This window comes from Apus apus, chromosome 2, assembly GCF_020740795.1.
Source record: "Apus apus isolate bApuApu2 chromosome 2, bApuApu2.pri.cur, whole genome shotgun sequence".
In the NCBI taxonomy this organism is placed as follows: Eukaryota; Metazoa; Chordata; class Aves; order Apodiformes; family Apodidae; genus Apus; species Apus apus.
The window spans coordinates 96,898,342-96,911,798 of NC_067283.1; the positions used below are offsets into that span (position 1 = coordinate 96,898,342).

At 37.5% G+C, this 13,457-nt stretch overlaps 1 protein-coding gene across 2 annotated transcripts in view; it reads left to right on the forward strand.

The window, feature by feature from the left end:
- The window catches only part of FBXO15 (F-box protein 15), a 28,151-nt gene extending 15,710 nt beyond the window's left edge, over positions 1 to 12,441 (forward strand). For both annotated transcript variants that reach the window (XM_051611597.1, XM_051611596.1), the window contains 3 exons: positions 665 to 810; positions 7,676 to 7,800; positions 11,368 to 12,441. In XM_051611597.1, the coding sequence (XP_051467557.1) occupies positions 665 to 810; positions 7,676 to 7,800; positions 11,368 to 11,637 (541 nt within the window). In that variant the 3' untranslated portion in view covers positions 11,638 to 12,441. The remainder of the gene's footprint in view (positions 1 to 664; positions 811 to 7,675; positions 7,801 to 11,367) is intronic.
- Positions 12,442 to 13,457: the final 1,016 nt, after the last annotated feature.

Here is a 13,457-nt window from a genome sequence, read left to right on the forward strand (position 1 = left end):
TAGCTTTAGAGAATTATTTTTGGGATTTATTTCCCCACCCCAGCCCACTGCCTCAGTTTTCTGCTCAGGTATTTTTGTATCTACTCGTAGTCTTATGTGCCCACTATGACTTAGTATGGCTCTTTTCACACAGAAAGTGAGACTTAACACCATCTCTCCTACTACCAAATAGGATCCTATGTAGGAGCTGCCCAGTTGCCTCTGGGATTTGGGCTCTTCTGGTTGTTTGTCTGCTGTAGTTTCTCTCTTATGTTAGACACAGGCAAAAGTATTCAATAACTGCTATTCCAGGGAAGTGTGTAGCTACTTGGCTTTTAGATTTGTAGTTCAGTTGATGCATTTTTTAATTATTTTTTTTTTCATTAAAAGAGTGCATATTTTGAGTTCAACAGATGTACCTTTAAAGTTGACTGCCATATTTTCTGCCTTTGGCTAGGCTAGACAGCTGATAAAAAGTATCAGACAATTTGAAGGAAGTATGATGAACTAGAGATGTTTGATTTTCAAAAGCATGAATAAAAAAAGAGTTCTATATTCTAATATTTTTCCCCTCTTATAACCTCTCCTAAGATGGTAGTCTTAGTGCACGGCTATTTATTTACTGTATTTCTTTCTATTAAGTCAAACCCTCTTGCTTAATTCTACTATTAATGTTTTTTTAAAGTCCATATGCCTTTCCACCTAATGAACCTGTATTGGATGATATTGACCCAGAGTATGGACTGCACGACTATAGTCTACATCTCGATATGCACGGTGGAAGCTGTACCTATCTGTGTGGAACATTTAAGAGCCTCTTCTGCAGAAAAGGTAGAGCTAACAGAATAGTAATGCCTTTTTTTAAACTTATCCCTACTGTTATGTTTTTCCTCTTATATCCTATACCTCTGTTTTAAAGGGAGAAACTGAAGTGGATTTTTAAGAGTAAGCTATCTTTTCTTGTTTCTTGTGCGATTTCTTTATATCCGCATGGTGCATTTTGTGGTGTGGTAAGCTTGCTCTGTATGAAGGCTGCCTGCTTTTCTATTGGCATAGTGTCAGGCCTGAGATACAAGCTCTGCATATTGCCAGGATATTTTTGTTTGGTTCTGTGCTGAGTTACTAATTAAAATAACAAATTAATTATTTAAATGTATTTGTAGAAGATACTGTGAACTTGAAGATTTATAACTTTTATTTAGGTCAATTTAATGTCGCCTATTCTGACGTTTTCATTATGTAACAAACAATTAAGTATTTTTTTTTAACTGTACTGTTTTGTTTTTTTTTTCATTTCCTAGCATTTCGTTTAATGATACATGATTGGCCATGCTTGTTGTTCATGTACAGCCCAAATTAATAATTCTAATTGGGTTTTGCCAAATGTATGGGTTGTCTCTTGACTTAACACAAACCTGCTTATGGCTACACAGCTGTTTTTCTGTCAGTAGAGAGAGATTAAAATCTTAAACATAAAATTAAGCAATTAAAATTAAACATGGTAGTTTTATTATTGCTTTCCAGTATTTTTCTGATAACAGTAGTAATGAGCCTTCTGTTGATTTCAGAAAATACTGGTTTTGATTAAGACAGTAGAGGGCACTGTTACCAGGCTTGAGTACTTTTACAGTGTTAGAAGACATTTCCCCATGACTTTTTTCTTTAAATTCATATTTGATGACTCTGAGAACTGTTATTTAAACTGTAGCCTCATGCACAGAGTGGAGTGTTGTAATCTTTTGAATTTGAAACATACGTATTTCCAGATTAATGAAAAGCTCCAAGCTTGAAATAGAAGAATACTTAAAAGGGTAACAACTGAGTGAAATTTTATCCATGTAGCAATAGAAATCACTCCTGAGGTATCATTCGTTCTAGGAATCCTCTTTATACTCTCTAAAAAAAAATTCTTCTGTAAGTTGGCCTGAGTGTTAGATTTTTGGTTCTGGGTTTGGCTTTTTGGTGTTGTGTGTTTGTTTTGTTTTGTTTAGTTTGTTTTGTTTGTTTTTAGGTGAATGTCATATTTTGTTTTCTACATTAAAATTTTATGCTCATAGCAATACAGCTGTACAGGAGAAAGCAGTATGTGGCACACTTTGTTTATTGGTACCCCTTTTTTGCCGCTTAGAAGCTTGTGCTAGAGATTAAGCTGGTGTTTATGCAAGTTGTAGCAAATGTCCAGGAGCTACCATTGTGATGCCATCTCACTTTCCTAGTTAGAGAATCTGTTTTATGATCACCAGTGTTTTGGTTTTGTGTCCTTTAGCTGAGTGGCAGCCATTAGATTCTACTCTCACAGGACATCAGGCAGCTGAAGGCATGGTTCTGCAGACAGTAAGCTCATTTGTCATCTGGTCCCTTCCATGTAGTTGCACAATAATTCCCTTTGGAAAAAGCTTGATTTCCTCCTAATTTTTCTTCAGAAATTATGTAGTGAGGCAGCTTATGTCTTTCTACTGCTACTTATCTGCATGGTAACTTGTTGTTCACTTTGCTCTTTTTGGTAAACATGGTGTTTCTGAATGTGGCCAACAGTGTAGGATTGTCCAAGCTGCTGTATTTCATAGAATTTTAGAATGGTTTGGGTTGGAAGGGACCTTAACGATCATCTAGTTCCAGCCTCCCTGCATGGACAGGGACACCTCCCACTAGACCAGGTTGCTCAAAGCCCCATCCAACCTGCCCTTGAACACTTACAGAGAGAGAGCATCCACAACTTCCCTGGGCAACCTGTTCCAGTGTCTCACCACCCTTACACTAAATACTTTCTTCCTAATGTCTAACCTAAATCTACCCTCTTCCATCTTAAAACCATTACCCCTTGTCCTATCATTACACACCCTGATAAAAAGTCCATCCCCTGCTCCTGCTCCTTTAGCTCCTTTGGATACTGGAAGACCACTGTAAGGTCTCCTTGGAGCCTTCTCTTCTCCAGGCTGAAGAGCCCCAATTCTCTCAGCCTGTCTTTGTAGGAGAGGTGCTCCAGCCCTTGAATCATCTTTGTGGCCCTTCTCTGGACTCATTCCAAGAACTCTATGCCCTTCCTTTGTTGAGGGCTCCAGAACTGGACACAATACTCCAGGTGAGGTCTCACAAGTGCGGAGTAGAGGGGCAGAATTATCCCCTTCAACCTACTGGCCATGCTTCTTGTGATGCAGCCCTGGACGTAGTTTGCTTTCTGGGTTGCAAGCACACATTGCTGGCTCACGTTGAGCTTTTCATCAACCAGCACTCCTAGGTCCTTCTCCTCAAGGCTTTTCTCAATCCATTCTCTGCCCAACCTGTATTTGTGCTTGGATTTGCCCCAATCCAGGTGCAGACCTTGCACTTGCCCTTGTTGAACTTCATGAGGTTGGCATGGGCCTACCTCTCAAGCCTGTCAAGGTCCCTTTGGATGTCATCCCTTCCCTCCAGTGTGTCAGCCACACCACTCAGCTCGGTGTCATCAGCACTTGCTGAGGGTGCACTCAATGCCACTGTCCATGTCGCTGACAAAGATGTTAAACAGCGCTGCTCCCAGTACCGACCCCTGAGGAATGCCACTCATCACTGGTCTCCATCTGGACATTGAGCCATTGATCACTACTTTCTGAGTGCGACCATCCAGCCAATTCCTTATCCACCAAGTGGTCCATCCATCAAATCCATATCCTTCCAATTTTGAAGCCAGGATATCATGGAGGACAGTGTCATCTTCCAACTCCCTTAGCAGCTGTGGATAGATCTTGTTAGGTCCCATGGGCTTAAGCATTTTCAGGTTTTTTAGATGGTCTTAAGTCTGCCCTTCTCCTACAGTGGCTGTATCTTCCTTTTTCTAGTCCCTGTATCTGCTATCTGTGGCTTGGATAGTGACAGTGTGGCCAGAGCCCTTGCCAGTGAAGAGTGAGGCAGAAAGGTTGTTCAGTACCTCAGCCTTCTCCGCATCCTGTGTGACAAGGTCTCCTGTTTTCCTTCTGCAGGGGGCCCACATTTTCCCTGTTCTGCCTTTTGTCACTGATGTACTTGTAGAAACCCTTCTTACTGCCTTTGGTGTCCCTAAACAGTTTTAACTCTATCTGGCCTATATATTTCCTAACCTGATCCCTGGCTTCTTGGACAACTTCTTTGTATTTCTCCCAGGCTACCCCTTCCCTGCTTCCACCCTCTGAAGACTTTACTTTTTCGTCAAAGGTTTCTGTTTTGTTTTTAAGCTCCATTCTAATGATACTCCTTGTCCCATTCTCTGGAAGGGCTCTGAAGCATGTCTCTGACATACTGAGAAATCTTGCTATTTCTTAAAAATTCTCTACACAATCCAGACTTAATTTAAAATCTGGATGTGACATGCCAATGGAAGTTTCCACAAGTTTGGACATGGATCAATTGTCAGCTATTATGCATGGGTGTCACTTGTTTATTTGTTTCCATTAGGAAGCTGTAGGCATTCCTAGATATCAGGGAATACCTATTCATTATTCTCCAGAGTAACTGATTCATTTAGTTCATATTTAGGTTTATTTTTGTCTGCTTTTTTAGTGTTCATTAATGCTGTACTTCATTTTGCTGCTCTGTTTTCAATTCTTTCTGCAAAATTCTTAACATTAAATTAAAAAGTTGCATCACACATCACTGAACCAAGTGGTTGGAGTGTATGTGGCTTTAAATCTTTTTTTCTGTTAATACTTGCACTGCAGTAGCTGGCTAATTGCCACTGTGTTTTGGCTTGTTTTTAGCATTTTATTTTTTGCTTCCTTCCCTTTAAACAAAATAGGTAATATAGTCTTGTTGACAGATAGTGTAGGTTGACTATGCTAAACACTTTCAAATTGAATTGAAAGTATTAAGAAACTTTACTTATTTTCAGGAACCTCTGACAGGCTTTTCATATGACTCACAGAAGCTATGAATACTATAGCTAGCTTTTTAATAAACATTCTTGAAATGTATTTACTTAGGTTTTCAACTTTTTAAGCACAGCTTTGTAGCCATATGGAAGTCTAAGCTTTGGCTTTTCAGTTCTGTTCTTTCTTGGTTTAAATTGGTGTGTTGTGCTTGCAAAATGCAATGGGGTAATTTTTGTGTTTAAAGAGCTTTTAAGATTTGTTTGTAAGATATCACATAATGTATTTGAAATGTTTTCTCTTGACCTTGAAGACTGATTTACAAGATTAAATGACCACGGTAAGGCTGGTTGTTGCTACCAGAATTAGTGTTAAGCACAGCTCTCCCTTTGAAAATAACAACCAAATTACAACTTGCAACAACAGCTTGATTAGGAGAACAAACTTACTTGGATTTTAGGTAAAATAAATGCCTTTGAACTGTTGGGCTGCTTGTTTTTTTTCCCTGGGTGTCTGTCAATATGGTATGTGTTCTCTGTATTTGGAAATATTTGCTCCCTATAGCCTATACTGATTAAAGGGCTGCTCTGCTGCTGTATGTCTTGCATAAACTCTGGGTTGTAGATTTTATAAGGGGACAATTAAACAAATTCTGGATCAAGGTGAGGGAAGTCTGTCCAATTTGCTTCCTCTGGGTTTCCCTTGAAATATTTAAGATAGCTTGCTCTGCCCTTCTGTTTCCTTCTCTCATGTACCTGGGATGAGGGAGTTTTCAAGACATAGCATTTAAACTTCTTGCTAATTTCTAGTTATACTTCCTCTTTTTTCTGGATATGAGGACTGCAAGGGATCTTTTATATTTTTCTTAAAAAACAAGATATTTATAAAGACTGTATTAATTAACCCTTGAATAATTAGCCTTGATATTCCTGATCTGTGTTGCCTGTTTCCATTCTGGCTTAAAGTTGAAAAGTAACTGCAATAGGGGATCTATAACTTATACCTTAGCCAGGTGACCCATCTAGCAACACAGAAGTTCATGTTATTAGTGCATACAATAGTAGTGATGTCCTGGGCTTCATTAATTTATTAGTAATATGCCTTTTTTCAATCTGTTTTTATTCCATTAAAATTTCCATTTGTTCTGAATGAGGAATAGTCGCTTCCATTCAAATCTGAATTGCAGTAACTTAATAATCGTTCGGAAAAACTGCTTGTTTACTGATGTTGTTTAAAGTCTATTGTATAAAACTCAGCATTAGATTACTCAGTAAAGCTTGATTATTTATTGAAAATAATTTCTTCTTGAATTAAATCTTGTTATTGGATTTGGTTACTGAGGTTTGGAATGGAACCGTTTAGGTGGATATTAAATTTAATAGCTTTTTTTTACTTTGAGCTAGAACCTGAAAGTGAATTTTGCTTACATTTTCCTCACAGAATTCTCTGGGACTTCACTGTAAAGACAGTGGGTATCACTGTCTGGAGTGATGCTTTTCCCTTCAACCATACAAAATACTTCGTGGACATAGTCATGTTGGTTTCACTGTATTCACACTGCTATTCCAGGGAATGTCTGTACTGAAAAACTTACTGCTTCTGTCCTCTGTCATGTGTTGGTCTGCTTTGTCCACCCAGTAAGTTCTTTGGACTCCCTGCTTGTGAATGGTGTTTTCCCAGCATTGGTGTGTGGTCAAGCATCTCTTGGAAAGTGCTTGGCCCTACAGTACTAATTTAGAGAAGTTTCTGGCTTCTGTGCTAAACTGTGGGCTGGCTCTCTGTTATTTTGCTTCCAGCTGTCTGCATTCAGCAGTCACCAGGGAAAGACTTTTGCTACTCCTTCACACAGGTTTTAGTGCTTTAACTCAAAGCCAGCCTTTATGATATTGCTTCTTCTGTGTTCAGCCTCATGATGCTACTTGGGCTTGATTGAAGAACCACAGGCAAAACACTTATTGTGTTTTTCTCTTTTGCTACTTGCATCTTAAACCTCTACAATCCCCGTCAATTATCATCTTGTCATCCAGGGCCTGCTACTGGATTCCAACAAGCATTTTTTTTCCTCTGAATTCTTTCTCTCCCTTCCTATCTGTCTCATGCAAGTGCTAGATACTTAGTTCCATTCTTTGCTTTCATTTGCTCCTTTAAAAGAATATCTCTTTGTTCAAGGACATTTGTTTAAGGGATGTCCTACCAAAAATGGGCTTTTTTAAAAATCAGAGATCTCGTTTGTGATGGAACTATGGTTATTTATAGCAATAAAATTAATAAAAACAATCACAAAGAAATCATAGTAATTCTATCAAAAATGAAAGTGAGCCTTTGGAAAGCTATATAAAAAATGAACAACTCTGCAATTCAAAAACTTAATTCAAATCAAGGCATATTGCTTGTCAGTGTAAACAGTCCTTTCCAGGGAAGTTGGGTAATTATCTGTACACCTTGTTGTAGAGGGTTGAGAGAGAGAGAGAGAGAGAAAGGTTGGAGGTACCGCATAATTTATTTCATATGTTATGGATTGAGCTTGACTTTTCGGGTGGCAAGAAATTGAAATGTTGAACATGGAATTTGCTCTCTGCATCCTTGTGTAAATCCTTTGGGTGATATTCAGATTTTTATACTCAAATTTACAACTCTTTTTTTTTTTTTTTTTTTTAGCTGCTGCTTCTGCTGTGGATCATAGGATCAAAGCTCTGAAACTGTGACTTAAATTTTCTATAATGTGCTTGATATCTAGCTGTAGGTGTGTGTCAGGGTTCCTTATTTGTGAGTGGGAGGAAACTTAAGGACATGGAGAGAAGCAGAGAGAACATTTACAGTATACTTGGGATTAGTTTGATTTGTAGTAGTATAATGTTACATATCCATATTTTCAGGTGACATTGCAAATGGATATTTGAGGCTCACGGTCGTAAGCTTAAAGGACAGTATGAAGCACTCACCTCTTATTGGCACAGTTGGCTTATCCTGGGAAACAGATGTGTTTAAAGGCAGTGTAAAGGTCAGTAAGAAATACTTTTTGTTTCTGGAAATGCTTATCTCAAAACACAATTCTGTTTATGTATCCTAAATATGCTAATAAAAAAAATTGTTTTATTTGTGGAAGGTGTCTGTAACTAGAAAAAAACCCTAATTTCAAATATTGCAAAAGTCATGTGAATTTTAGGAAAAAGTTTCATCCTTTCTGTCTTAAGAGTCTACATTGGATGATAGACCCATTGTGCACGTTTCATGACTCTGGTACTTTCCACTCAGCAAAGACACTGTAACTTCCAGCACTGCTTGGAAATGCTGGACAAAAGATTATGGTGGATGTGCTTTTTGTGGGGCCTTTTGTGTCTGTTTTTTGTTTGTTTGTTTGTTTTATGGTTGTTGGTTGGTTGGGCTTTGTGATTTGTTGTTTGTTTGGTTGTGGGTTTTTTTTTGGAGGGGGTTGTTGTTTTTTAGCAGGGCAATAAGCCTTGAACCCCTGATGAAATACTTTGCAGTTCTGTTGTAGCATGTCTGTGAAACGAAAGTTAGAAGCAGTTGCAGAATGTTAAAATGCTGATGGACACAGGCAAAAGCTGCAGTCCATATTCATGCAGTCAGCACCTAAGCCCCTTGAGTCATGTATGTGGGTCAGCTGGATTAATTGTTTGTATTTTAGAGGATTTCTCACTCATTCTCTTGTATAAAATGCCTAAAAGAACAATATTAAAGAGTGTTTGCGATAAGTTTAGAGTTTGCAGTTGTGGTGAAGGCATGTACTTTTAAATGTACTTCAGCTGCATGAATATTCCAGAAGAACCAAAAATTCTGATGGATGTAACTGGAGCACTACTGAAAAATTACCTGATTTAACACTTGATTTCAATTTTGGCACATAGGTTGAAAAAAAAAAAACCAAACAAACTTGTAGTTTCTACTAATCCTGCATAAGTGTGGAATGGTATACTGTTTGATAACATTTTACTCCTAGACATTCACATACTTGCTTTATAATTTGCAAATCAAATAATCTACTAGTATTTGTTTGGAACAACTACAGTTGACTTTGGATTACAGATTTCCATTCAGTCCTCCTTGTCTAATTGCTCACAGCTTTTTTTTTTCTTCTGCAAATGCCTTGTTTGCATAGTGACAAGTTGGTTCACTTGCATTTTTTCTCAGTTTGTACTAAACTTTTTTGAGTTGGGTATTTGATTTCAGAAGAGCAACAAATGTTTCCCCTCTGTGTTTTAATAACACTATTGTATGTTGGTAATTTGAAGGGATTCAAGCTAATAAGAAAGAACTTGGACGGCAAATGTTTGCCGTCTTTCTTTAATTGCCATAAATGTTCATTGAGAACCATAATGCAGAATAGGTGCTTTTTTGAGGCTTTTGAAAACTTTAAGACTTGAATTAGTTTAGTTTATTTTTATTGTGTATCCCATTAATTTTGTTACAGAACTATTTGCATGCTTAAAGTTAGTGGGATCTTAGCACATTATAGAATTATAGAATATGCTTCATTTGCTTGAAAAGCATATGATGGGAGGTAAGAAATGTTGCTGTCTTGTTGGGCAGATATCAGAAAATTAAGGCTCCAGGCAGACCTTATAGTGGCCTTTCAATATATAAAGGGGGCTTATGAGAAGGACTTACGGAAACTTTTTATGAAGGCTTGTGGTGACAGGACAAGGGACCATGGTTTGAAACTGAAAGAGGGTAGATTAAAATTGGACATTAGGAATATTTTTTTTTTCTTATTTTATGATGAGGGTGGTGAGACGCTGGAGCAGATTGCCTGGAGAAGCTGTGGGCATCCACTCCCTGGAAGTGTTCAAGGCCAGATTGGATGGGGCTTTGAGCAACTTGGTCTAGTGGAAGGTGTCCTTTTCCACAGCAGGGAGGTTGGACTGAATGATCTTCAAGGGTCCCATCCAACCCAAACTGTTCTATGATTCAATATGATTTACAGTTGCTTTGCAGAATTTTTTCTTCCATTAAAATAATGATCAGTGGCACATAAAAATCTGGGAAATTAACTGTCAGAGGAAATGGAGAGCTATGGCTGTAACCTTTAGTATAGCTCTGTCTTATGTGCTTACAGCATTTAAGTTATACTGAATATTTGTTTCTAGGAAAAAATAATTACCCTTTTTTATTTTAAACCCGTCATTTTGTGGTGAGAGATTGCACATGTCAACACATAGCTGTGGATAGAATTCAATTTGGCTTAAACATAAATCTCTCAGACTCTTAAAGTATGTGAAGGCCAAACAATATCAGCCATAGCAGTAGAACATCCTACTACTTTGAAATTATTTAAATTTTATCCAGTAGTCTAGGGAAAAAAAGAAAAGGTTTTTTTGGCATTTAATCTTATTTTTTATAAAACATTGGGTGTTGAGGTCTTGAAGTGGGAAATGGATGGGAAAGAAAAAAAAAACCCAATACTCAAGGCCATCCTGCTTTACTTTTCCTAATCGACCTTTGATATACAAGACTTCAGACCAGAAAATAGCAATTCTTTCTTGTTTTAGGTAAATTTATAGGTTGTATAAGTTACTAAAAGATCATCAGATTCAGTCTGAATTTTGTTTGCAGCATAATCTGCAGTAACAAATGTAGGAAAACTGTATATATCACATGACCTCTCTTATTTGTGCCATCTGTTCTGTATTGTTTGATCAAAGTACAGTAATAGTGAAAGAAATGTTAAAGCAATGGAAGCACAACTACCTAGAAGAGTGAAATAAAGCATTCCAAGTTAGTTTTTTGGCATGGAATATGTGATATTGGTTTGTTTATGCTTTTGGAGCATATGATGCTCCTGGAAGTAATGTGTATATTTATAGCATAAATAAGATAATCTGATTAATTTGGTGATTCAGAGCTCATGAGAATAGTTAACAGCTAATATTTACTGTGACAGGGAACCCATATGCTTTTAAGGCACATGTGAAACCGTGAGTTTGAAGTGCCCAAGAATTGGCACCCTGACTTTAGCATTATAAAATGATGCAATTGTGTGGTGTTATATAGAACTGTTTTCAAAAACTTTTAAAAGGAAGAATTATTTGGAGGATAGAAAGATACAGCAATACTGCCTTTCTGGGAACTAAGGCTTGCAGCCATTCAAAAAGTTCTTTATACCTTTCATTTATAGCTGGCTTATAAAGGTAATTCTGTGTGTATATGGGCCTGGGGAGTGGTCTCTTTGAGCATCTTTACTAACATTCCTGCATCCACTAAGTTTAACACCTGAGCTTAAACTTCATTTTTTTCCTCATATTGAAAGGACTATAATTATTTGATGACAAAAGCTTTAAATTCAGAAATTGTCTGATTTAGGTTGGCAGCGCTGCCTTCTGTAGTGCAGTTTGTCTGTAGGTTGCAATTCTGATTTCTGTAGGAAACCTCTAAATACATATTTATTGCTTTGCAGTTGTCAGTGAAACACTATCAATTACATTTAGAGTTTTTAGCCTTCATACCAATAATTGCTCTCTGCACCCTTCCTATTTCTCCTAAAATCAGGGACAGATCTACTTACTGTGCCATGGCATAGGGAAACAATTACTTCTGCTTGTGTTTGTAGGACTGCTACATGATGGATGTTACTCTCTTGGAGGAAACTGGAAAGCCCTTCTGGTGTTTCAGTGCTCCAGTCAACATGGAACTGTCTTCCAAGGGATCCAGCCTTTATGACTACATGGGTCAAGTCTATACCACAGACTATGCAGATTCAGAGGGTAAAGTCTGTATTGAGTTGGAATGGTTGGAAGAAACCAAGGAATATTTTATTGTCAGTTTGGTGCTTTACATAAGCACCAAAAAGGTAAATAACTGGTTTGGAACAAATTACTGACCTAATTAGGTAACTAATTTTCTTGCTTTACCCCAAAAAACCCCAACAAAACAACAAAAAAACCAAAAAACACTAGAAACTGCACAAAACTTTTGATGCGAGCAACACTGTTCCTGCAAGTTTTTCAGTAACAAATGCAATTGCATAATTTTTTTAAATTGGCGTTGGAGGGATTACAGAGACATGTTGATGTAAATGAATGTTTTACTTCTCTGTTGAACATTACATGTTTAGTCTGTTTCTGGTACTGGGTATATTTTTAGAAATATTTTTTTCTTTATAGATAGCTGTTACTGTTGTTAATTACTTGCTTCTGGTGAGAGCCATACTGTGAAGATGCCTTACCTTACATGAGCTACACTGTTCTTGAGAACATTGACTTTTATGCCTAATAGTAAAACAGCATGTGTGCTGTTTCCTTCAGATTCTTGAGTGTCATTGATAAATAACAGGTTTTGACAGTTTTGTTGAAGGCAAATATTCTTTTTTTCCCCAGAAAAATACTTCAGTTAAATGTACTCAAGTAGAGGATTTAAAAGGTAAACAGTAAATCGCAGTATGGCAGTTAATGTATTTATTAAGAAAGTTGCATATAATACCCATACTGAAATTTCTTTAAATTCCTCTTTGTTCTGTTTTCCTGTGTTCTAACCTTCTGTCTGATTTGAGGCTAGATCCTTGCCTCATGTGTGGTCCTATGAATAAATGTCCTAATTATCAACATATCTGAGCCTGTGTATGCTCTTATTGAATGTATGTAACATTCAATTCATTTGGAAACAATGCATATCTGGTACCATTTATCTAACAAAAAGTAATAATAAAAAAAATATTTATGTAAGTGCCTAATCCTTCAGATTCCTTGAAGTTACTTTAAGACCAAGTCTTTTACTCCCTGTATATAAAAAAAATAATAATAATTGTGATATTTGGACTCCGGTGTTATTACATTGTGTGTTACAAACCACAGCAAATTTATGTAGTCCTACTCTGTTAAGAAAAAAACACAATTTTTGAGTTCTGTGACTTTATGGTAGGTAGTGTGTTTGGTGGTTAGCCAGTGTAACAGCCATGGTCAGCTGCATTCAGTCTCTTTTTGACTGCTGCTGATGACTGGGATCACTTGAAACAATAATATAATTGTTTTAACGAGTGGACTGGATGCCAGATGTCCTGGTTTGAGCCAGGTTGAAGCCAATTTTCTTTTTACTGTTTTGTTTTTTTCTTCAGTGAACTCTCTTTTAAGCAGCACACTTACTGAAACTAGCAGCAAGTTTTCCAAATAGTGGACAGATAATGGCCAAATGTTTATAGATACTGTCAAGAGACCAAGGACACTTTTCTCTGCTTGTTGGATTTGTCACTTCGGACACTAAAGGAGCAGAAGAGTCTTATCTACAACCCTCTTAAAGGGAGAAGCAGACTAGACAGATGGCAAAATCAGCAAACCAAAGTATTCCATCCATATATCTCTGTAGGTCTCCATATAAATCCAGGAATCACGGAAGTCAACTCTCTTCTTCTTCTTTTGCTTTTTTTATGTCCGTGCCTGGCATCCAGGGAGGACTCCATTATCCATCACTGTTGATCCCTGGGCCTGTGCATTCCTGACCCTCACAACTCTTCCCCCAGCTCCTGTCTGCTCTGCCACTCTCTCCAGCAGCTCCGGGGTGTTTCAGAACTGCTCACAGCTCAGGAGATGCCAGGGGAGTTGCTGGGGGTGGGGGGAAGTGATAAGGGTTTTGCACATTCCTGGACATACTTGTATATATTTGTATGTATTTTCTTTCATTATTAGTATTTAATGCTGTCTAGTTTTC